Source organism: Dermacentor variabilis, chromosome 6, assembly GCF_050947875.1.
Source record: "Dermacentor variabilis isolate Ectoservices chromosome 6, ASM5094787v1, whole genome shotgun sequence".
In the NCBI taxonomy this organism is placed as follows: Eukaryota; Metazoa; Arthropoda; class Arachnida; order Ixodida; family Ixodidae; genus Dermacentor; species Dermacentor variabilis.
This window is the reverse complement of record NC_134573.1, coordinates 76,299,655-76,326,218: the sequence shown is the minus strand read 5'-3', so window position 1 is coordinate 76,326,218 and position 26,564 is coordinate 76,299,655. Positions and strand designations below refer to the sequence as shown.

Genomic DNA, 26,564 nt, shown 5'->3' with positions numbered 1-26,564 from the left:
GTGCTCCCTAAGCTTCTCATTGATGCACCTGCCGGTTTGAACGATATAACTCTTTCGATAGGGCAAGCGAAATTCTACAAATGACGCAGGTCCCACAGCTGGCGTACTCGTGTGGGTGCTTGTTATGGCGCACGTCCCTTGTTGTATCATATGGTCTTGTGTTCGAACATAAGCTGATAAGCTTGTTTGCAGCTGAGAATACTGTGTCGACCTTGCCCTGATTTTGAAGCAGCGCACTTAAAAGTGACACGTTCCCGTACACATGAAAAAAGGACGTACACAGGTGCTGGTCTGCAACTACTGCTTTATTGATCAAAGTCCACTCTTTTAGTGTGTTGAGAAGCGCACGCGCTCTGACGGCAGTCAGGCGTGAACAAGACCTACAGTAAAAAAAAAAGGATTACATTTTCTTAATGACGTCTTTGTTTTTGTTTCGTTTTTATTCGATGCGCTGCTTCAACATCATGGCACACCAACTTGCGCATCAGTATCTATTAACATTTTCCCGTAATCCAATCTTCTTCAGATTAGGGGATAGCTGATGGATGTACGAAATTACGGCGAATATTTTTTTTAAGTGACTCTGCGCTAGCTGCGACGTCGAGAAACCAGCCTCTCCTGACTGCGTTGCTCTCGGCAGTGCTTCAGAAATTAATGCCATAAAAGAGTTTGGAAATCCCGCGTCATTATAGCCATTTGGCATTTTGTCAATGCACGCTGACAAAAGGTTAAACGCCATTCTCTGCTGACATAAAATACCTATATTATTCCATTCCTCAGACTGACCTGTTACCCTGTGTTGAAGAAAGCATTGACGAATTTGGTGCTGTTTTGCAATGAAGCTGCACGTTCTGTTGAAAATTTTTTAGCATTATTAAAGCAATGCCTCACCTCAACGTCGGTCCAGTGGGGTAATGTTCCGTTTATGCAGAAACAGAGCGTACGTATCGGGTCTTGTTTGGCTGTTTGGCATCTCCCCTCCGCAACCTGTATGTTGCAAAATTAGACAGTCTTTGCAGAAAGGTCCAAGAGAACGTCAACCTGCAGAGCATTCCCATATGTTGATTTCCTTTTTCTTTTCTGACTGCATCCCTCATAGTGCCGAAAGAGGATGTGAAGGTGTTAATAGCATAATCTGTGAATGTCTTAGTCCCGTTAATGTGACCTTCGAAATGTCAATAGATAGAAGCATCCTCTTTCTCAATCCAAAAATAATGTTGTGTGACGATCACGTCTGCTGGTATTACCAACCTACAGCTAATAAGCTTCTTTTCTCGTACAGTTCTGCTCATTCCAAGCTTATGAAATGGAGTACAGCGGAAATATGTTTGATCAATGCACTTAAGAAGTCCCGCTCTTATTTAATGTTTTCTAGTTTTCAAAAGCAGTCAGTGCGCCTTAGTGAGGCTGGATTTCCAAACTTTTTTATTCTTTCAGGTGCAGAAGCACTGCGAAAAGCAACGCACTCAGGAGAGGCTCATCAACTAGAGCATTCTCGGCTCAAAAAGAAAATCTCGCCGCAATTCCTTGCATTCACCGCCTATCGCATAACTTGAAGAAGCTAGGATGACGGGGAAAGGCTGGCATAATGTTTCTAGCTCCAAACAAGCTTATCAGCTTACGTTCAAAAACAAGACCATATGGTACGATAAAGGGCATGAGCAAAAAGAAGCACACAAATGAGTATGTCAACTGTAGCACCTCCGTTTTCTACAGAATTCCGCTGCCCTGTAGGAAGATTTATATGATACAAACTGGCAGGGGCATTAATGAGAGACGTAGGGAGCACTCCAATAATGTTAGCGAGTCTTTCCCGGATGCCTTTCTCGCAACTCATTTTGAGAAGTGCGCATGAGTTCAAGGCTTCAAAGATACAGTTATCTTCAGGAGAAGTAAATGCGAATAAACTCGTCTTATTATCGAAGGTGCTCGCTTTGATGAGTTGGACGATGCCTGTGTTAGCAAATCATCCCTGTCACTGTCAAAGAAGGAGTTCGAATTCTTCTTATGGGTTAAACATAATAGGTTTTGCTCAGTCCGCGAGTGCGTTATACTATACACACACACACACACACACACACACACACACACACATATATATATATATATATATATATATATATATATATATATATATATATATATATATATATATATATTTGAAGGGAATTTTCCTCGTCTCAATAATTTCTCTCGTCGTATTCGAGTGCTGATTGCCGTGTTATAGTTTGTTAACGGAGCTTTCCCTCAAGTCTAAATATTTTAAGGCAGTTTGTCGTGTGCGTATCATGGCCACGTACGCTTATATCGCCTTTCTGTTTCTCTACCACGGTTGCGCTTTACAACCACGGCGCTGCAAGTTTGCTTCAAAGACTTTCCTTTCCTTCCCTCTTCTCCGCCCTTAAACTGGTTCTCTTAACTACTACACGCAGAGACAAAGAAACAGCGCGCACTTTAGATCCTATAGATGAGATGAATATTTACAATTAATATTAGGGTTATAATTATATTCGAGTGCTGATTGCCGTGTTATAGTTTGTTAACGAAGCTTCCACTGAAGTCTAAATATTGTAAGGCAGTTTGTCGTGTGCGTATCATGGACACGCATGCTTATATCGCCTTCCGTTTCCCTACCACGGCTGCGCTTTAAAATCACGGCGCTGCAATATTGCTTTCCTCTCCTTCCTTCTTCACCGCCCTTAAACTGGCTCTATTAGTGTTATTAGGGTTATTATAATTACACGAAGGTATTTCGCCCTCGCCAGCAGCAGTACTTGAGATAGCTATTCCGGCGGCTAGCTTCCCACGCTATGCGTGCCGCCCTCGCACCTGTTTAAGCTTTTTCCTAGACGCTAGAGCTATACAATGTACGCACAACCTTGAGCGATCGGAAAGCGCGTTTTCCACCCTTGGCCGGCGGAGAGGGGAGGCTTCGTTCCGGCCGCGAAGCTCTCCACATCTCAGCAAGGTGCCTGGTGGTGGTCTCGTGCTGACGATGCCCTCTCGGTGAGCGCATATTTCCCCCCTCATCTTTTAAGAGATTCAATACATACAAGCATTTGTCTCGCAAACCAGATTTATTTGAAGGGAATTTTCCTCGTCTCAATAATTTCTCTCGTCGTATTCGAGTGCTGATTGCCGTGTTATAGTTTGTTAACGGAGCTTTCCCTCAAGTCTAAATATTTTAAGGCAGTTTGTCGTGTGCGTATCATGGCCACGCACGCTTATATCGCCTTTCCGTTTCTCTACCGCGGTTGCGCTTTAAAACCACGGCGCAGCAAGTTTGCTTCAAAGACTTTCCTTCCCTCTTCTCCGCCCTTAAACTGGCTCTCTTAACTACTACACGCAGAGACAAAGAAACAGCGCGCACTTTAGATCCTATAGATGAGATGAATATTTACAAATATTATTAGGGTTATAATTATATTCGAGTGCTGATTGCCGTGTTATAGTTTGTTAACGAAGCTTCCACTGAAGTCTAAATATTGTAAGGCAGTTTGTCGTGTGCGTATCATGGACACGCATGCTTATATCGCCTTCCGTTTCCCTACCACGGCTGCGCTTTAAAACCACGGCGCTGCAATATTGCTTTCCTCTCCTTCCTTCTTCTCCGCCCTTAAACTGGCTCTATTAGTCCTATTAGGGTTATTATAATTACACGAAGGTATTTCGCCCTCGCCAGCAGCAGTACTTGAGATAGCTATTCCGGCGGCTAGCTTCCCACGCTATGCGTGCCATCTCAGTAAGGTGCCTGGTGGTGGTCTCGTGCTGACGATGCCCTCTCGGTGAGCGCATATTTCTCCCCTCATCTTTTAAGAGATTCAATACATACAAGCATTTGTCTCGCAAACCAGATTTATTTCAAGGGAATTTTCCACGTGCCTAGTGCTGATTGCCGTGTTATAGTTTGTTAACGAAGCTTCCCCTCAAGTCTAAATATTTTAAGGCAGTTTTCCTAGTCTCTAAAGCCGCTCGAGTTCACGCTGATGCTCTGGCGGCCATTCTTCCAAGAAATTATGCCTTCCAACCACTCAGAATCGACCGTCGCGGACATCATCAGTCCCTTTCCACATAAGTATGAGGCTCGGAGCAGGAGCTATGGCGCTTGAAAGTAACCGTTGGCTTGAGGAACCAACCGACTGAGCTACCTTTCCGGGCAACATTGAAGGATCACGAGTTCAAATCACATGTTATGTTCCTCTTTTTCCCCCTTTTTTTTCTTTCTTTTTATTGTCTTTTCCTTCATTTTATCACTGTACGGAAACCCTCCTAAAAAAATTATATATCCTCAATTATGTGTGGCCACACATGTGCAGGTCATAAATACCAGGTTCTCTAGCCGAGTGCCATCCATGCGGTATAACCGAGCTCAGATTGGTCCACCTTGACTGATCAAATAGGGCACCACTGTAGGTTAAATGAGGCGTACAACTCCTGCGGGACCCGCCGTGGTTGCTCAGTGGTTATGGTGTTAGACTGCTGAGCACGAGGTCGCGGGATCGGACCCCGGCCACGGCGGCCGCATTTCGATGTGGGCGAAATGCAAAAACACCCGTGTACTTAGAATTAGGTGCACGTTAAAAAACCCCAGGTGGTCGAAATTTTCGGAGTCCTCCACTACGGCGTGCATAATCAGAAAGTGGTTTTGTCACGCAAAACCCCATTATTCAATTTTTAATTTAACTCCTGCGGGGACGGTAGAGTATCCTCTCCAGTGCAAGAGGACCGTGATTCAAATCCCGGTGCCGCGCAATTCTCCACCGGAAAATACAAAAAAAAAACCGTGTGTTGAGAAAATTGCAGAAACAGGCCTGGAGTGCGGCCTGATCCCGGTGACCAGAACCGGTAACGCACTCTCTCCCCAGAGCAGGATTGGCCACCCTGGTGCAGTACTTGGCCACAACCTCCTATATGAATACAACAATCAAACCCCGGCCCTCAGTCCCCAGCAGCCGCGAAGCAACTGACCACGGCGGCGGTCAGATCTGTGACGCTGCAGAGGGTGCTAAGAATACCTGGCTCCGGACAGGCCGCCATTGGAATCTGAACCTGGCAACGTTTAACGTTAGAACGCTATCTAGTGAGGCGAGTCTAGCAGTGTTATTGGAGGAATTAGAGGGTAGTAAATGGGATATAATAGGGCTCAGTGAGGTTAGGAGGACAAAAGAAGCATATACAGTGCTAAAAAGCGGGCATGTACTGTGTTACCGGGGCTTAGCGGAGAGACGAGAACTAGGAGTCGGATTCCTGATTAATAAGGAAATAGCTGGTAACATACAGGAATTCTATAGCATTAACGAGAGGGTGGCAGGTCTTGTTGTGAAACTTAATAAGAGGTACAAATTGAACGTGGTACAAGTCTATGCCCCTACATGCAGTCATGATGACCAGGAAGTCGAAAGCTTTTATGAAGACGTCGAATCGGCGATGGGTAAAGTCAAAACAAAATACACTATACTGATGGGCGACTTCAATGCCAGGGTAGGCAAGAAGCAGGCTGGAGACAAGTCAGTGGGGGAATATGGCATAGGCTCTAGGAATAGCAGAGGAGAATTATTAGTAGAGTTTGCAGAACAGAATAATATGCGGATAATGAACACCTTTTTCCGCAAGCGGGTAAGCCGAAAGTGGACGTGGAGGAGTCCGAATGGTGAGACTAGAAATGAAATAGACTTCATACTCTGCGCGAACCCTGGCATCATACAAGATGTAGACGTACTCGGCAAGGTACGCTGCAGTGACCATAGGATGGTAAGAACTTGAATTAGCCTAGACTGGAGGAGGGAACGGAAGAAACTGGTACACAAGAAGCCAATCAATGAGTTAGCGGTAATAGGGAAACTAGAGGAATTCCGGATCAAGCTACAGAACAGATATTCGGCTTTAACTCAGGAAGAGGACCTTAGTGTTGAAGCAATGAACGACAATTTCATGGGCATCATTAAGGAGTGCGCAATAGAAGTCGGTGGTAACGCCGTTAGACAGGAAACCAGTAAGCTATCGCGGGAAACGAAGGATCTGATCAAGAAACGCCAATGTATGAAAGCCTCTAACCCTACAGCTACAATAGAACTGGCAGAACTTTCGAAGTTAATCAACAAACGTAAGACAGCGGACATCAGGAACTATAATATGGATAGAATTGAACAGGCTCTCAGGAACGGAGGAAGCCTAAAAACAGTGAAGAAGAAACTAGGAATAGGCAAGGATCAGATGTGTGCGTTAAGAGACAAAGCCGGCAATATCGTTACTAATATGGATGAGATAGTTCAAGTGGCTGAGGAGTTCTATAGAGATTTATACAGTACCAGTGGCACCCACGACGATAGTGGAAGAGAGAATAGCCTAGAGGAATTCGAAATCCCACAGGTAACGCCGGAAGAAGTAAAGAAAGCCTTGGGAGCTATGCAAAGGGGGAAGGCAGCTGGGGAGGATCAGGTAACAGCAGATCTGTTGAAGGATGGTGGTCAGATTGTTCTAGAGAAACTGGCCACCCTGTATACGCAATTCCTCATAACCTCGAGCGTACCAGAGTCTTGGAAGAACGCTAACATAATCCTAATCCATAAGAAAGGGGACGCCAAAGACTTGAAAAACTATAGACCGATCAGCTTACTGTCCATTGCCTACAAAGTATTTACTAAGGTAATCGCAAATTGGATCACGAACGCCTTAGACTTCTGTCAACCAAAGGACCAGGCAGGATTCCGTAAAGGCTACTCAACAATAGACCCTATTCACACTATCAATCAAGTGATAGAGAAAAGTGCAGAATATAACCAACCCTTATATATAGCTTTCATTGATTACGAGAAAGCGTTTGATGCAGTCGAAACCTCAGAAGTCATAGAGGCATTACGGAATCAGGGTGTAGATAAGCCATATGTAAAGATACTGGAAGATATCTATAGCGGCTCCACAGCCACCGTAGTCCTCCACAAAGAAAGCAACGAAATCCCTATAAAGAAAGGCGTCAGACAGGGAGATACGATATCTCCAATGCTATTCACAGCATGTTTACAGGAGGTATTCAGAGGCCTGGAGTGGGAAGAATTGGGGATAAAAGTTGATGGAGAATACCTTAGCAACTTGCGATTCGCTGACGATATTGCCTTGCTTAGTAACTCAGGAGACCAATTGCAATGCATGCTCACTGACCTGGAGAGGCAAAGCAGAGGGGTGGGTCTGAAAATTAATCTGCAGAAAACTAAAGTATTGTTTAACAGTCTCGGAAGAGAACAGCAGTTTACAATAGGTAGCGAAGCACTGGAAGTGGTAAGGGAATACATCTACTTAGGGCAGGTAGTGACCACGGATCCGGATCATGAGACTGAAATAACCAGAAGAATAAGAGTGGGCTGGGGTGCGTTTGGCAGGCATTCTCAAATCATGAACAGCAGGTTGCCACTATCCCTCAAAAGGAAAGTGTATAACTGCTGTGTGTTACCAGTACTCACATATGGGGCAGAAACCTGGAGGCTTACGAAAAGGGTTCTGCTGAAATTGAGGACGACGCAACGAGCTATGGAAAGAAGAATGATGTGTGTAACGTTAAGGGATAAGAAAAGAGCAGATTGGGTGAGGCAACAAACGCGGGTAAACGACATCTTAGTTGAAATCAAGAAAAAGAAATGGGCATGGGCCGGACATGTAATGAGGACGGAAGATAACCGATGGTCACTAAGGGTTACGGACTGGATTCCAAGGGAAGGGATGCGTAGCAGGGGGCGGCAGGAAGTTAGGGGGGCGGATGACATTAAGACGTTTGCAGGGAAAACATGGCCACAATTAGTACATGACCGGGGTAGTTGGAGAAATATGGGAGAGGCCTTTGCCCTGCAGTGGGCGTAACTAGGCTGATGATGATGATGATATATATATATATATATATATATATATATATATATATATATATATATATATATGCGCCTCTATTAGCTTGTCAGTAGACATGTGCTGTAAAAATGTGACTGCATGAAAGTGGCGTCTGGCCCGGAAATAGAATTGTTGCCAGAAGTTAGCGCTTATGTATGCCTCTGTTCTTGAAACTGCATGTGCTATTTGCACTACACGCAAAATCTGCAATAACGAGAGCTTACAAATTTTTCTTTATCCTTTATTTATCCCACCAAGTTAACAATGTCCTACTTATCAACCATCAGATTTGTCACACTTTGTGGGCGACATAGTTTATAGCTGGGCTACTATCGCCTCCAAAGCAATCGTAGAAGATGATCGGCTGACTTGCGGTTAGCGCGAGGAGAGAACACGCTAGCGCGTGCGACCTGAACTGTTGCGGTGTCGGCCGCACCCGAGATCCTGTAGCAGCATGGGCTGGCCGACTTAAATTCGCGCCACCTCCCACAAATTGGTGACCAGGACATCCCTGAGCCCTGGACGACCCGGACGACCGAAAGCAGCCTTCCCACCGGACGACCAAGCCCCGCTTCACGTGACCTCGCGCGGTCCGGCAGGCGTCACGCGCTTATAGGATGTCCGCGAATTCTACATCAACATTCCGGATAGCTGGTTCATCCAGCTGGAAAGCCAATTCCGCATCAGCAAGATCCAGGCACCGGCTGCATTCTAGGCTGTGGTTGCAACCCCACGGCTTCGACTTCTACGACGGCTTCAGGGCAGCCGTCCTTGCTTACTACACCACCTCGACTGCTCACTCCCAACAACTTTCGCCATATTAACAGTTGCCTCATTCCACGTCTTGTCGGCCCACACCGCCTGCACCAACTTTTGCCGATCGTCAGCAGGCGCCGGCCCCTGTTTCAAACCTCTACTCGGTCCGCCAGCGTCTTCCCTTTTTCAAGGGCATCTGTGTCAACACTCTTTCCAAGGTAGTCACTGGGCCCAACGCGGGAGTTTTCTGCTACTCTACGAACTCTAAGGCCCGCCGCTCTCCTTCCTTGGACGTTCCCGCAAGCTATCCGCTTTCCGTTCGGGGGCACGTCACTCGTCACGCATGCAGAGGCTCTCCCACCGGCTGCACCAGGCGCAAATTTCACTCTCGCAGGCACGGCGACGCCACAAGCAGAACTTTCGCGACGCCTTCAGCGTCCGCCGCAACCTTGACGCTACCGGTATTCGAGTTTTCGCCGCAAGCAGCAGCAGGCGAAGCTTCCAATGTTCTGTGCTCGCACCTTTCGCGGATTTGTACCCTACCGATCTTTTTCAGGAGCAGCTCTGCCAACCGGTTCCTTCGGCTCGGCAATCACTTCTACGTCAACAACGTGAGTGTGACGGCACTTGCGCTTTCCGTACGCATGTCGCAAGCGACCGGAGGGTCTTCTTTCGGAGATCCGACTTCTACCAGGCCCGGGCATGGACGAGAACCTGCGGAAGGCGGAGATTTCGTACTAAGACATGACTGTGGCGGCGTCTCGCTCACAACCTACGCTGCCGGTGCTGCCTGGTACATCTGTGTCGGGTTGCATGAACTCGACGCTGCCAATGACAACGCCATCTGCAAACTTTACCGGGACTTTACCATTGCGCTTTATTTCAGTCGCGCTTGGCACTAAGAGGGGGGCTATATTTCGGCGCGGCTATCGCCTCCAAAGCAGGCGAAGAAGATGGACTCAGGTGCATGTGGCTCCAGAACAGAACCCGCTAGCGCGCGCGTGATCTGAGCAGCCGCTGTCGGACGGCCACCCCCGAGATTCCCCGGGACCATGGCCGGCCAACCTAAATAAACCGTGGCCACGGTGAATACCTGTTCGCGCCGCCTGCCACAGTTCCTTTGAAAAGAAAAAGCTACTCGAAAAACAGGCACTTGACATTTGAGACCTCTCCTTTGTAGTCGCATTAACAACTTCGCTATGAATGTACTTGAAGGAACACGGGCACTGGTGCGTGCGGCAGCTAAATGTGTGGCAGCTCAGCCAGCATGAGAATGAAGGCTAGCGCACAAATTATACTAGAAGTCGACCTGCCGACTGCACACGGACTTTTCCTTTAAAATTGGTCATTCACGACATCATATCCCACAACGAATACAGAAGTTATCAATTAGGGTTCAGGGTCTCCCAGCCTTATTGCCGTAGTGCTTGTAAAACATATAAACGTTTGCAAAAGGCCGAAGCTAAAACATAATGAATGAGGCCGCAAGAGCATACGAACATAGAAGCACGACACGTACGCTTATCTCGTATTACCCATGATTGCTATGGCAGCTCAGGAATCGTAGTGATTCACTGCAGTGGTTCCAGCTGGAAACCAGTATAATCGGGACAACTACCATTTGTTGTATCTGCTAAGTTTGCATATTTTGCTTTTTTTGCGTTTCAACTTGTGAAGAGTTAGTCTTGTGGCGAATGCTACATCAAGGCAACAGTGTTCATTTCTGTTCATGCTCAAATAACAAATTACTAAATGAATATTAGTTTGAAAAATGTTGTCATTGCACACTGATAACGCGGCTAAAAAATTAAACCGCGAGGAAACAATAAGTACTTAGATCTGTACCCGTTACTCAACGGTTTCTTTATGCACCTAAACCTTTCTTCGATCCCGTCTTTCAGTTGAGTGCTCCCACTCAAGACTTCTACCCCCGCATGCTATTGAACATGGCCGGCAAGACATACAAGGATGTGGCCAAGTTTCTCCAGCAGCCCGAAGATGAAGACATCCTTCCTAAAATTGACCCATTTCGAAAAAAGCTAGATGCGGTAAGCGTTGTTTTCGATAAGCAGCATTCAATAAGTCGTTCGCTCATGATTATTATCGCACGTTCTGCTGCTATCACAATTCATGTGCCAGATCACGGGTTATCAGCATATATGTCTCACTCTTTAATATATATATATATATATATATATATATATATATATATATATATATATATATATATATATATATATATATATATATATACATAGGAAAGTTCTGTAGTTCCGGTGCATAGGTAGTTGCAAAACCGAAGGAGCACACTTACGAAAATTGCATTTTTAATTGTTTTAACGTTTCGCCCGTGCCACGGCCTTCATCAGAATAAACACAACTACAAGCGATCAACCGCTTTTATGGGCATGCGCACGTGGGCGTAATCAGCAGTGCATGCACGTGTACACTTGAAAATAATAACAGAAAAACTGCAGCAGTATGTATAACTGAATCACGATAAATGATATGTAGGAAATATCATTATGGTATCGCGATGATTATACATGAAGTTACAGAATGATATCAAATGCGACATGGCAAAACAAGCAATAAATTGATTTGGCATGATTCGTCAAAGCTGTACAAGAACAAACACATCAACATATGGGTCTCGAATATGGCATCAAAGCTGCCATATTCAAGACCCTCGTTATGTCATAAACGACAAGAAAGGAAAACCTTCCCTAATAAGAATCGGTGGCATCTAACGCCATGCCGCGAAGCCTGCGCGTGTCCTCCATAATGCATGGCGCACCGAAGCGGGCGAATGGTCAGGAACGCAGCATGCGGCAACCGAGCTCCTCTGTCACGCTTCCTTTCGGACAAGCTGCGCCATCTAGTGGCACTACCTAGAACTTCACGCGTGACCTCAGAGGCAAGGAGCATGGCGCGCCATTGCCTGCGAACGCTGAGAATTGTTCCCTCGCTCACCGGAAACTCAGTGACACTCAGTGACCCAAATTGGCGGTAGGTTCATTGAAGTGCTGCGTATACCCTGGGCATTTGTGGCGAAGTGACGCTGTCCTTGAAGAACCCTTATAACGTGTGTTTGAATCGGATCAGCATCGGATAAACTTAAGCGATATATTTCGTCATTCTAGAGCGGCACGTGCCAAGTGGTGCACACCTAGTTACCCAAGTGTGCGTCAAAGAAAGTCATTAGAAAGTTTTAGCAGTGCCGTATTACCGAACGGTAAGTGCGGTGTGCGGTACGGGATTGCCGTTCCGCACTGACCTGCCGCGATGACTGAATACGTTCTAGCTGCGCGTGTGGCCTCGATGCATACGATAACTTGTTAAGGATGATTGTGGCTAACATTCAGGCCTTGCGGAATACAATAACTATGTGCTGAACACGAAATATTTATTATTGCGAATACTAGAAAACTTTAGCTTGTTCATACACATATTATTCGGTAAACGCAGACGCCAGTCACAAGGCTGGTAGCGACACCTTGTAGCACGTTGTCCTACAGCACATGAAACATATTTTTGTTAGATATGTGTTTTTGTCAAAGAAATATGTAAAAATAGGGCTGTTTGTTGTCAATTGCACCGCTGCCGACACTGTACACTTGTAGATAGGTATAATAAAGTCAGTTACTGCAATAAAAACTATTCGTATCCTCTAAGTAAACTCTGCGTCACTAGATAGTGCCACCAACCCAAAGTGCTTTTTTTTCATAGCCACGTTTTATTTTATTTTTGCCTAATTGATGATTGTCGCTTTTTTAATTTTCTTTTTTTTCATTCGGCGTGAGTATCGTCTGTTATGAAGGATGTGGCCACAAGTTCAGCTCAATTCAGCTCAAGTGTGCCTTCCGGTCAGGAGGCCTGTCATACTTGCCACTTTGTCGCGTTGCAGAAGGCGAACTTAAAGTTAACTGTTGGCTTGGTCCTACCATGGCGAAAAACAAACGCGAGACGCGGACATGCACTGCGTGGACTAAGTGGCAGACGCCACTTTGCCCCTATGTTTTGGCTTGATGCGGCTAGACTCGACCGACTCCTTACCATACATCAGGTGCAACGCTGTGGAAGCTAGAGATAACTATTTGCAGTGGCTGCGTTCGCACTTAGAAATAGCTCGGTGTTTCTTGATCCGATTTTCGTGAAAATTTTCTTTATATGAGCAGCTTTTGAATTACCAAAGAAAAGTTGGCTCTTAAAACAAGCAAACCATGTACTCATACGGCTGATAACATGTCGTTTTGCATCAATTTGAACTTCGTCGTTTCTTTTCGCTAGCCGTCGCGGCAGCCTCACGTGCATGCTCGCGCGAGCAAACGCCTCCTGGCGCGCAGCGAAGCATAGAGGGCATCGCGCGGAGTGATAAATTTTGGTGACTGGACTTCTTGCGTAGCTTCTACAGCGTTGCAACTTATATATGAAACGGAGTACAGTATGCCGTACGGAAAGCCCTTCCATACGGTAAAGTGCGTGCATTCGCAGTCCTCGGCCGGTATGGTGTTACCGCACTTACCGTACGGTAACTTCGCGCTGCTCAAACTCTTTATTGAAGAGCGGCACACACATACTGGCATCAAAGAGGTTCATTGAAACACAGACCTATTGGCATATTCCCAATGCTCCAAGTCAGAGTTTCTTCAAATAGCAGTGGCTACTAGTGCAGCAACATCAAACAGGTTTTGCGGAAGAACCGGTCATCCGCTCATTTAATTTACAGGTTATTCGAATTTGAAAACCGGATAACCGGAGTGATCGACTATTCGGTTGGTTATTCGGTTATTAACAACGGAATATTCGGATAGCCGGATATTGGGATACCCTGGTATTTCTTCATCTGTGCGTGTGCCCAAATTACCTTTCCCTCTCTCTTCTATTACATTTGCAGTTACTTTTGCAACCGCTCGTGCGAGCCATATCTACTGTCTCGTAACCTCCTTAGCTTTCGTTCTTTCAATTTATCTTTCCAAGTTGCTGTGCTCTCTAATATAATACCAAAGGCTTTCCCCCTCAAATTATTCCAAGCACCAGTTATTTTAGCCGAATAACCAGTCGACTTAATCCCAGAGCCAAATAATTTATTCCACAAGCCACGTATTTCGTTCCTAAGGCCCGTGAATATAACCCAAAGTAAAGATGCGTTTGCGGAGGTGCTATAGCAGTTCAAAACAATGACGAAACGTTATAATTTTTCGCAGACAAAACATAACTGAAGAGCTTTCTTGAAGAGCATTGTTATGGGACTACAGAAATGCCTTTCTCGCACAATTTGTCATTGAAATATTGCACTGATATGGAGATTATATTACTGCGGTGAAGAGGTCATGCAGAAGGTAGCTATTTGATGGATTTGCGGACATGCATTGAAACAAAGAGGCAAGCAGCAACAAACAGTTGATTCGTTAGCCGATAAAAACAGGCTGAAAAGGGTGTCACGTGACCTCTCATGATTCTGTTTTCTACAACGCCCGTTGCATGTATATCAAATGAACAAGTTTTGAAGAATCTCTGTGATTATAACCACGTAACGCATCTGAGATCATGTAGAAGTGGGTGTTACGGGATATCACGTAGCTTTCGCCGGCACACTGCTGATTCGCATCCATATTGATATGGATATGAAACGATTCGAGGGAGATCTGCGAATAGTACCCACGAAAGATACGCTAGACCACGTGGTGAAGGATGTCACATGACCTTGAGTAACATTGGGAAGCCCACATGTTATTCGCGAACACTGTGAGATGGATGTCAAACGAACGGTAATCGCAAGAGCTGTACGATGGCGCACACGTAGCGAACGTCAAATCACATGACAGACGCTGTCCCGTGACCTCACGTATATTTCGCTGGACCATGCGTGATTTCCAATCATACTGACGTGGATATAAAACGATCGGTCTGCGAACAATGTCTGCGATGCCACGCACTTCACGTACTTAATGTCATGTGAAAAAGAGTCGCGTCACATAATGTAACTTTAGCTAGACCACGCGTAATCACCAACCATGCGGACATGGATATCAAACGAACGGGATAATCAAACGCTATGCGACGGTACACACGTCGTCAACGTTAAACCACGTGGAAAAGGGTGTCACGTGACCTCACGAATATTTCGCTAGCCCATGCATGATTCCCACCATACTGACAGCGATATCAAACGATCGGGATTCTAGCAAGGTCTGCAGTGGTACGCGCTCCGCATACTTCAGACGACGTGAAGAGTCACTTGACGTCATGTAACTTTAGCAAGATCATAGGGAATTACCAACCATGCCGACATGGATATCAAACTAACCGCCTGAAGCGCCTGAAGACAGAAAGACGTACCGCAAGAGACTTGGACGCTTTGCTTACTAAAATTTCCGAACTCTCCTCCGAGCTAAAAATGAAAGTTTCTTCAGATAAGCAACGCTACTTTGGGGAGAAACTTCCTAAATTTATTTCAACATCCCCTGAAAAGTTCTGGAGGCTAATTTCTCCCAGTAGGCAAATTAATGATGCTTTCGTCGTAAATGGTGTTTTGAGTAATGATAGTGCAGTAATAGCAGATGCATTTAACTTATATTTTAAATCTGTGTTTTCGCAAGACAATGGTTCATTGCCATACTTTCATGCTTCATATCCCCCTATGTCTGACGTTACTATTAATGAGAATGGAATACTTAACAGGCTCCTTAACCTTGATATTAGGAAATCACCTGGTCCTGATGGTTTGCCGAATGAATTCTTAAAGCGTTATGCGCCATGGGTCTCTAAATATCTGAGTGTGCTCTTTTCTAAATCACTAACTGAAGGCGAGATTCCAATCGACTGGAGAACGGCAGCAGTCAAACCTATCTTCAAAATTGTAATAAGCAGCACGTCTTGAACTATCGTCTTATTTCTTTGATTTCAACATAATGCAAACTGCTGGAGCATATAATGCATGAACATCTTACTAAGTTCCTTTCAAAGAATAAAATATTATCATGCCATCAGCATGGCTTCAGAAAGGGTTTCTCTACATGCACACAATTAGTAACTACTGTACACAATTTTGCTAAGGTAATAAAATCAGGTAAGCAGGTCGATGCAGTCTTCATGGACTTTGCGAAAGCCTTTGACAAGGTTTCTCAAAAGCTACTCCACAAACTTGATGTTACTCTGGGTAATGCCAAAATTGCTACTTGGCTTTCTGCATATCTTTCAAATCGATATCAATGTGTTTCATTCAAAAACCATGCCTCTCGGAGGCTTCCCATTGAGTCTGGTGTTCCACGGGGTTCGGTGCTCGGACCACTGTTGTTTATAGTTTTCATTAATCATATCGTTAATGACATTCCCGTAAAAATTAGATTATATGCGGATGTTTGTGTAATGTATTCAGAAATACATAGCGTCAGTGAGCAACTACGACTAAATGAAGCCTTTGAAAAAATTGTAAAATGGTGTAGGGACTGGCAAATGGCTATCAATTTTGACAAAACTGTAATTATGAAAATTTCGCGCAAACTTAGAAATCTGGACTTCCAGTACTCGGCGTGTAATGTCTTGCTATCTGAGGTTGAGCACATACAATATCTTGGTGTTTGGATTTCTAAAGATCTTAGATGGAACAAACATATCAACACTGTATACAATTCCGCCAATCAAAGGCTTTTCTTTCTCGGGAGGGCCTTGAGACTGACAACACCTGAAGTTCGCCTTCTTGCATTTAACGCAATTGTGCTGCCACTTTTAGATTACGGATCCATAATGTGGTATCCTTTCACTAAAAAAGATATTAATAAAGTAGAAGGTCTTCAAAAGCGGGCCGTTCGTTATATATATAACAGCTTTGGGCGCACGTCGATGACAGCCTTGCTAAGCAGAGCCAATCTGCCAACTCTAACCCAAAGGAATCGTGTTCTCAGATTAAAATTTTTGTTTCAGCTAATTAAAGGATACTACAGCATAGATATTTCTGAGATTATTTCCTTTTCAACAGGTTATGCTACAAGGCAACGGCATGCTCTAACAATTACCCCATTCACTAGCCGCAAAAATTGCTTTAAATACTCATTTTTCCCTAGGGTCGTAACTGAATGGAATCAGCTGTCCAACGATGTGGTGCTGCAGCGATCCCTGAATTTGTTTATGTCCCATATTGTGTAATTTTCTTATTTTCGTTCTGTTACATTTGCACTTGCAGTAGATGCATTGATTCAGTTGTACTCGAAGCGTATCTTTTATTTCATGATATCTGTATTGTCTTTTTACTAGTCCATGTAATTTTCCTTTCATTTGCCCTGATAATCATGTCATAACGATGTATCCCCATCCTGCAAAAATCCCGTAACGGGATTGCAGTATTTGTAAATAAATAAATAAATAAAACCGGAAAAGGAAAAACTATGCGATGGTACACACGTAGTGAACGTCAAACCTTGTCGGAATGGGTGTCACGTGACCTGACGTATCTTTCAACAGGCTCATGGGGCATTCCCAACTATACTGACATGTATATCAAACCAACCGGCTTCGAAGAACCTGTGCAACGGTACGTACGTCGCGTACTTCAGACCACGTGAAAAAGAGTTGTGTAACCTGACGTAACTTTCGGAAGCCCATGGTTAATTTAGAACCATGCCGGCATGAATATCAGACGAAAGGGAAAATTAAAATCTATGTGGTGGTACCCACGTAGCAAACCTCAGACCAGCGGGCGAAGGGTATCACGTGACCCCATAAAACTCTCGCGTGCCCATGCATGCCTCCCAGTCCTATTTTTTCATTTATTTTAACCTTCTGAGACATGGATATTATATGAACTGGCTTCGAAGACGCTCGCAATGGTACCCACGAAGGGCACGGCAGACCACGCGATAAACAGTGTCATGTTCCTTCATGGGACTGGCGATTTACAAACATAAAGACGCCACGTGGACAGGGTTTTGGCGACCTTCAACAGCGTCTACTTGGAGTTCGAACCAGAGTGATCATCGCAGAGGGTCTAGCAGGAAAGAGGATATGATGTAAAAGCAAATATCACAAGTCCTATGCATAATTACGGGTGGGTGAACGTTCTGCGTGCATACTCCTGCACGCATGGACAGAGAAGATCTGTTCATGGCGTCTCGCTCATCTTCTTGTACGCTACACCATGCCGGCAACTTCACTCTCTACTCTCTAACACTTTCTGGTAGAGGGCCTTGTCAGCATACTGGTCAGCTCACACATTATTAATATTAGTATTATTAGGTATGGAAACATACAAACACACAAAAGAAACAGGGCGGCAAAGCTGATAACTGCGACTGAGAGGGGCACGACACCTGCCTACTCTTTCGGGAGGAGATAATGAAAAGAGAAGAGGAGAAGATAGGAAATGAAGAAATAAAAAGGAAAATACGAAATAAACAAATGGCAGAGACACGGAAAACACAGAGGAATGCGGAGAAAAACCACTCACTAGCAATCCACACAGAGTAATACGTAGAAATACCACTCACTGGCTTAGTAATGGAGAGCTAATTAATAAAAGGAAAATCAGAGCGTAGGTCACGTCTCGTCAACACGCTGGGCAGCCCACTGGCCAACCTGCATAGAGGAATTCGAAGCGATACCACTCTCTGGCGTAGAGGGAGAGGACATAAGACAAAGGAGAGTGGGATTTGCACTGGTGCATAATCCCGTCGCACAAACCCAACGGACAAGTATTTTCATATCGAGGAGCGTTACGATAAGGCCCGTCGTCTCAGGCGCTTGACATCCGTTCCATCCATGGCCGCACACAGTCAACCGTAAAATGCGTACCAAACACACGGAATTTTAAAAAGCCAGTGCGCCTCTTGTTACGCAACACCACGGAAACAGGTTTCTCCCCTCTGTTTAACGTAACGTGACTTCACGTAACTCTGCATTGAATTAACAGCTGAACCGATTGACGTCGATTTCACGGCGACAGGAATATACCTTGAAAGCCATGTGGCACTGGTAGAATAAACGAATTGGTAAAGCTTGGCATATTTTTTTTCTCGCACACACACAGGAAGCTTGAAATACTTGAAAATTCTTGCTTCGGAAGTTCCTCTCCGCACATTAAAGATGCTATCGAATTATTCTTATGGACTCGTCTCTGGGAACGCTGGGCTTCTTTGTGCCTTATCACTGCACAAAATTCCTCACTATGTGAATAGAGGTGCACACCTTTCCGAACCTTGGGTGAGCAGAAGCACGACTAGGCGTAATAGACAAAAACGACCATTTCTATATATTTTTCTTAACTATTCGCCATGTGGCTTTGGCTCGAACAAGTTCAGTGCCAGTTGTCACCGGAATTCATCACTCGACGGAACGGAATATGTAAACAGAATGAAATCGGCGAGAATTATCTTCGTATTATTTCTCTACTACAAACAACGAAGTGCTTGAACTTGTGCCGCGTTGTACTATATCGTTCCTAATTTTTGCTAATATTTCAGACCACTTTAATCTATATGCGTGCTTCGCGATGCATTGAGGTACGCAAATAGCAAGAGAGTGTCATATCATAGTACACTATGCACATGAAAAGGATACGAGTCAGAGAATCTTCTCATCTGCATAGCTGCGCTTTCTCGTGACAACTTTTTCGCGATTTCTTATAATATAATATAATATTTGGGGTTTTACGTGCCAAAACCACTTTCTGATTATGAGGCACGCCGTAGTGGAGGACTCTGGAAATTTTGACCACCTGGGGTTCTTCAACGTGCACCTAAATCTAAGCACACGGGTGTTTTCGCATTTCGCCCCCATCGAAATGCGGCCGCCGTGGCCGGGATTCGATCCCGCGACCTCGTGCTCAGCAGCCCAACACTATAGCCACTGAGCAACCACGGCGGGTGCGCGATTTCTTCAACGCACATGCGGATCATTGGGGGCAACTTGCACAGTTAACCAACGTGCACGAAAAAAAAAATCGATAGAGTGCCGGTTATGCAATGATCAACCTGGCAGGCACCACCGAGCTTTAGAACACATGATTACCAAACATGTCTATATAAAATTATTATCGCTTACCACGTCTACCTGAGCTTCCTAACAGCTTTATTTCCCAACAACGAGAGCCTATTCCCGGAGTGAGGGTGACTTTTTTGAATGGAAGAAAACGATAAAATTAATGGCTTTTATTAGCACGCAATGCATTCGCCATGTTTGCAAACATTTCCGCTTAAGAGCCTGACTCAGTGCCGAGTAATTACGCACAATGTAGCACAGCATCCAGATGAAGGAGACCATTACAACAATTCGATAGCATCGTTAATGTGTGAACAGCAACTAACGAAACCAGAATTTGCAAATATTTCAAACCATTCTGTGCGTGTGCGAGAAAAGAAAAAAAAATTATGGCAAGCATTACCAATTCATGTCTTCTATCAGTAACAGCTCATTTTCAAGGTAAACTCAGCTCGCCGTGATATGCACGGCAATCGATTCGTTGAATGCAGATTTACGTGAAGTCACGTGACGCGCGTTTCTCCTCCGTTTTCGTGGTGTTGCGTGGCAACAGTCACATTGGCTGTTCGATTCCCATTTGTTTAGTATACATGTCAGTACCTCTGTGAATCACCCAATGGCTTGAGAAAGCCCCGTGAAAGCACATAACACTCTTTTTGACGTAGTCTGACGTGCCCTTCGTGGGCACCATCGCAGAGCCTCTTGGAAGCCAGTTTCTATGCTATCCATGTCAATATGGTTGAGAAGTCATAGTAAAATATTTTTGCGCGCACAATTGGCAAGGACACAGTGAAGGGGGGACACACGAGCGCTTACTCACAACTATTTTATTTTCGGAACGATATAGAACATATATACTGTGTCCTTCACTTCCCTGCCCTTCCCTGCACTTCCCTCCCCTTCACTGTGTCCTTGTCAATTGTGCGCGCAAAAATATTTTACTATGAATTCGTACCAACTCGCCCAACTATCAGTTCTGCTGATGGTTGAGAAGCATCTATTGGCCTGCGAAAGTTACGTGAGGTCACGTGATGCCCTTCGCCACCTGCTCTGAGGTTCGCTACGCGGGCACCACCGCACAGCTTTTTCGATTGCACTTCGCTTGATATCCATGTCGGAGTAGTTGTAAATGACCCATGGTCTGCCTAAGGTTACGTGATGTTACGTGACTCTTTTCCACGTGGTCTCCAGTACGCGAAGTGCGTGCCATCGCAGACCTTGTTCGAAAACCAATCGTTTGATGTACATGTCAGTATGGCTGGAGATCACGCATGGGCTAGCGAAACATACGTGAGGTCAGGTGACACCATTTCACACATGATTTGATTTTAGCTAGCTGTGCACCACCGCATGGCTTTTGCGATTCCCATTCATTCGACATCCATGTCGGCACGATTGGTAATTATCCATGGTCCGGATAAAGTTACGTGACGGCACATCATTCTTTTTCACGTCGTATTACGTACGCGAAGTGCGTGCCATCGCCGACCTTGTTCGAAGTCCGATCGTTTTATATCCCCGTCAGTATGATTGGGAATCACGTATGGGCCAGCGAAATATAGGTGAGGTTACGGGACAGCATCTCCCAAGTGTAGCGTAGATTGTCAAGAAATCATGACAAGAAAGTGTGGCCCTTATACAAGTCTGTATGTTAGTTATATCAGCCACAGAAATTGCAAACATTCCCTTGCTAACTAAAATAACGAGCATGATAGGATGCACTGATCATCTAACCTGTATATATCTCGCTGGATGACTACAAGCACTCGCTGTCACAACGCCGGCACGACGATGGACGCCGGCAGCGGGGCCGGAGGGTTCGTACAGCAACGATATTGACCGCGACTCCGCAGATCAGATTACTCATAATCTTCCCATTTTTATGTTCACTGCAGGATGGCCTCTGTCAAACCTCTCTTAACTTAGACTACGTTAGGTGCAACAGTAGCGACGCGGAAAGACAGCCCGGGAAGGAAGACAGCAACGTCGCCGACCCACTGTAAACACACAACGACGGCTCCTGTCGTCCTGAGATGTAACAATACGTAGGCGCAGCAAGTACGTAAAGTGCCCTAAGAACGCTAACGCTGTAAAAGCGCGAGAGAGGACCCCGGCTGCCGGATGATGCGTTTCTCAGCGTTCTCAGCGCCGTGCCTTACGTGGGCCCCCGCACAGACCTCGTGGCAGTGCCACTAGATGGCGCGGAGTCTTCATGGGAGAAAGGCGAGGGAGGAATCCCGCTGCAGTACACGCCTCATACATAAGGCATTTCGAAGGTGGCAATACGTTGTGTCACTATATTGCTTGAATGCTAAACGTGTTACGGTCGGCAGTGAGCTCTGCCAAAATTTTTTTAGACCAAAAGCAATTTTTAAAAATGCCCGTGACAGATAGCATTACACAAAGAGGAACACGTGATATTGCACGATAAATCGATATTCAAATTTGACAAATCTTGTTGAATACAATGTAGACTAATTCACCTTCTATTTATTCACGGCACATACCGTCGCTTACGAGCTGCAGCCTGTGACTTCGCGAGGCGTGTCTACATGGAACGAATCTTAACATTGATGCCTGTCTCGAGATATTCATTCGCAACGTGAGGTTCGCAATACATGAGCGTTCCGGTGACTTTTATACTCTAATGCACAAAACGGCGGCTTGGTAAACAAAATAAGTAGAACTATTGCGCATTATTAGCCTAAGTCTCACTGAGGCGCATATGTGGAAGCCCTGCGTTCGTTCGACATAGTTTTGAGTGGATATGTCTTGCAAACTCACCTGCTGCAAGTAAGAAATGCCAATTTGTGCCATAAAGTAAATAATTAGGAAAGTAGTTAGCGAATTGTAGTGCATTAGTAGAATATGTGCATCGATTTCTCTTGCTACTGATGTCCGCCGCTTCGAATGATCCATCTGAACAAATATAATAATTATATATATATATATTTTAAATTTCGTGTGTTCTTGAAAACTGCATAGCGTGGTGTCAAACGTTTCAAGACTGCCTCTGTATTCAAGGAAGTATTTACGTAAATTCAAACCCTGTCACGTTTTAAGTGATCCCCATGCACAGCACTATTGGGCTCCCAGCGTTCTTGCTCTTTTGGGAGTATGTCTTAAAAGTCCTTCTTTTTAAGGATTTTTCCCTTCTGTGAATCGACATTGCTCGAAGCAGTCAAGTCAAATGACGACCTTTGAGCTGAGGTGTTACTTTGAGATGTTATTTTGTGAAATCGCAAAACAATTCTCCGTTTCTAGGCACTGAATTGCATTAGGGTATCTGAGCACTGGCAGCATTCTCCTTTCCAGACTCCTCGCACCATCTAATATTTATCGCAGCGCCCAAGTGCTCTGCTTCAATATTGCTACCTTCCAATTCCTTTTGGGTCTTAGACTATCCACGTGGACGCTTGAGTAGCTGTTTTCATTGTTGATGTATACACCTAGGTATTTGTATTTCTTGACCGGGGATATGACTCTCTGCTGAACTGCCACCACGTACTTACACAACTCTTCATTAACGATCGTAAATTCTGATTTCTCTGTGCTAAACTTAAGTCCAAGATTTGTCGCTGCGCTGCCACACACATTCGCAAGTCTCTGTAAACCTCTTTCGTTGTCCGCTTGTACCACTATGTCATCCGCATGCATCGATTCGGGGACTTTCTGTTGCACATTTGCCTGTTATAGATTGAAGACAAATCAAAACCTAATTCATTGCTTGACACTCGTTGCTCTATGCCCTCAAGATGTCACCGCGTCCGCACGGCACTCGAGCAGCCCTGTGTAGGCCTTTACAAAGTCCTCCGGCGCAAGCCACAGTGCATCACGGTTGGCCTGAACGGTGGGGCAGAAGTGATTGCGTTAGACCATGTCAAATCCGCTCACATTGGTACCGTCTGTCGTTAGCCATCATTCACGTCACCTTCCTGGACCTATACCACCGCGCATATTCAGGGCGTACCCTGGGGTGCCCGTTGTACGCCTCAGCGTGTCCGCTGGGCGCGTGCGTTAGCACAGCGCTTGAACCACCAAATGTGCGTTAGTAGCCGTGGGGAACATATGCAGTGCATCGCAACGCGATGGGCCGCAATATGTGAGCGCGCATGATGAAGACGATATATAGGCGAGAGAGCGATCGAAGAGTGTGATAATAGACAGTTTTAGCATAGCGTAAAGCAGCAAACGTAATGAGTTAGCGTTAGCGTTGGGTGCACTAGACAGCGCATGCGCTGTATGTAAACGGTGCTGGGGCTCTTACGTAAGTGCGCTATTTTCGAGATTTAGCGGTGAACGCTAACGCACGCAAGGGGAGCCTTACGTACGGCAACATGGCGGCGCCATTCCAAGTGAGGGCTGCCCGCTTTGGATCTGTCGAGTAGTCGGCCTGCACTGTTCGGCTCTTTCGTTCCCCACTAGTGCTCGTGTTTGCCTTAGATTTGTGTGATGATGCTTCGATAGTGACGCACATGTGACAAATGGGCGTTTTAGCGGCGCAGCAGGCTTAACGAGAAGGTTTGCTTACGTTTGCTCATGTTTGCTGTATCCTCCTCGAGATGGTGCCCAAGTGTATGCCCAAGTGCACGTGAAATAAAAAAGCAACTTATTCCGGCTGTCGCTGCGTTGCATGCTCATTTTCACCGCGGCTCTCGGATTGACAATCAGCCCTATCCAATGCCTCCCTGGGAATTCACCAGCATCACAACTAATAAGCCAACGAGGTTGCGACGCCGCGATACAACAGGTATTATTGACGAACACAACATCGTCGATGCATCATGCGTTAACACCTGCCAAGTCTATACGGATGCTGCCATTCTCCCAGACGGCGGAAGGACATCATTCCTGAGTACTACGCATAATTTAATCAGCGGCCACCAGCGCTATTTATCTACAGAAGCCAGCGCTCTAGTAATGGAACTTCAAGCCATCCACGACGCTGTGCAAGATGCGACATCTAAGCTGCCTACCATCAAGCAACTAGATATCTTCACTGATTCTTTAGCGGCTATCCAGGAACTCAAGAAGGTTGATAAGGCGATGGAAATCTGCGAGACAATACACACTATGAATAGTAGGACATCTACTTGCGTCAAGGTACACTGGATTCAAGGCCATTCAGCGAACCCTCACAACATTGCTGCTGACCAGCAGGCACACTGCCCTCCTAATCCTGATCCTCCACCTATTCCCCTCCCACCCCAACCCCGTAACTCGCTGCGAGCCCGTAAAAATGTTCTCCGGCAGGACACACGCGCTCTTATCCCACCGTGTGTCTGCTCCCTCCCCCTTCACCTTACTAGGGCGGAGGAAGTTGTGCTTAGGAGGCTTCGGGCCGGGGTGGCCCTTACACCGGCTGTTGTCTCAAGGTGGAACTGGTCGCATTTACCACTGGGTGCTACGTGTCCATACTGCTCCGTTCCTGTGGTGGAATCAGATGCATACCACCTAATATGGACATGTACGGGTTTACAATCGGAATGCTCGCGTCTCCTACTGGAAGCCGGCCTCCGCTACAGTGTGACAACCAGCTATGACCGCTGGATACATGACAACAGATTCCACAAAACAATGCTCCAATTCATACACAACACAGGCCTCACAGCACACATATAATACACATATACAGTCCAAGAATTATGCCTTAAGGGCAAGCCTTATCGGAATAAAAAAAAAGAAGTGTATTTCGCTCGTTCGCTTGGGGTGAAGCCGCATGTCAAGCCGATGCATGTCACGTTTTCCGCTGCAAAACAAAGAAGTGCGGTCGCTGCTGTGGTCACAATGCGTGTGCGCTTTACTAACGACGACGTCATGAACCTCCTGAAGGAGGTTCTCGCCTTGAACCCATTCGGACAGACGTCAAGATGGGCGTCGGTTGCAAAAAAAAGTAGAAATAAGTGGGAAATGCGCTTTCTGGAAGCGAAATTGCCGGCGAAACGTCCCCTCTGGAATAGCGTCGATGTTTAACAGGCCGCTTCTTGAGGACACGTACAACCTGCGCGGTCGCTCCCGTTCCCGAAGCATGAGGGTGTCTGTCATCCCAACTTAAATACGACAGGTAATATGGGTCCAATAGAACAATCGATCGCGGCATGCTAAGAATAATCGGTGTGTTTCGCGACTGTCGACAAAACAACACTGAAAGCAAACACCTGCATGCGTAATTAACGCATCGACTGTTGCTTTGGAGAAGCTTGACTTAGGGACACACTTGCGGATTCGGCATTGGATCAGCTTGACATTTTGTGTGGATTTGGCTTTCCAGTACTTTGTGTTTTTACATCTAGATGTCACCATATATGTTTCCGTTAACGTAAGCTCATTTCCCCTTCCGCTATTCGAAAACACTACCTTGTGCCACGCAGTGCAGCCGTTCTTTGCGTTAGCGTCGCACGCTAAGGCTAACGCAAGCGTTTTACGCTATACTAAAACTGTCTAATAACAAGAGCTTTCAGCGAACGTCGGTACGGCTCGTCTCTGCCTCGCCCCTATCTACGCTACCAGTTAATTGAGGAAAGTACTTGCAGTGAAATTTTACGCAAATATTATAGACGTACTTCACTGTACATAGACGGCCAAAGATAACAACGGGACTGAACCGAACAATGCTATACAGGTGTGCACGCACGTTCTCCTCAAGAAAGCAAAAAAAAATAAGGTAATAAATCCCCAGCATCTAAGGCATGAATCACTGTATATGCTCAAGCTAATTAAACGCTTCAAATTTACGAGATATGTCGTTGTGCCAGGAGCATGACCGGTGTCATTAATCTCATTTGTGAATGGAACTTGTTATTCCGTACAGATATGTGCGTGTCTGAAACATTGCCACCAGAACTTAACAATTCGGCTCCTGTAGAAGCTAGCTTGCTTTCTACAGGTGTTCTTAGATTGCAGCTTTTAGGCGCCCGCTCCTGCGGCTAGCGTCTGCGTCGGCTTAACCGAGCGAACGA

The 26,564-nt window shown here is 45.6% G+C and overlaps 1 protein-coding gene across 1 annotated transcript in view; it reads left to right on the top strand.

The window, feature by feature from the left end:
* The window catches only part of LOC142584230 (neprilysin-like), a 242,408-nt gene that overhangs the window by 61,541 nt on the left and 154,303 nt on the right, over window positions 1-26,564 (top strand). Inside the window, exon 8 of the mRNA XM_075694384.1 lies at window positions 10,533-10,679. Within this exon, the coding sequence (XP_075550499.1) occupies window positions 10,533-10,679 (147 nt within the window). The remainder of the gene's footprint in view (window positions 1-10,532; window positions 10,680-26,564) is intronic.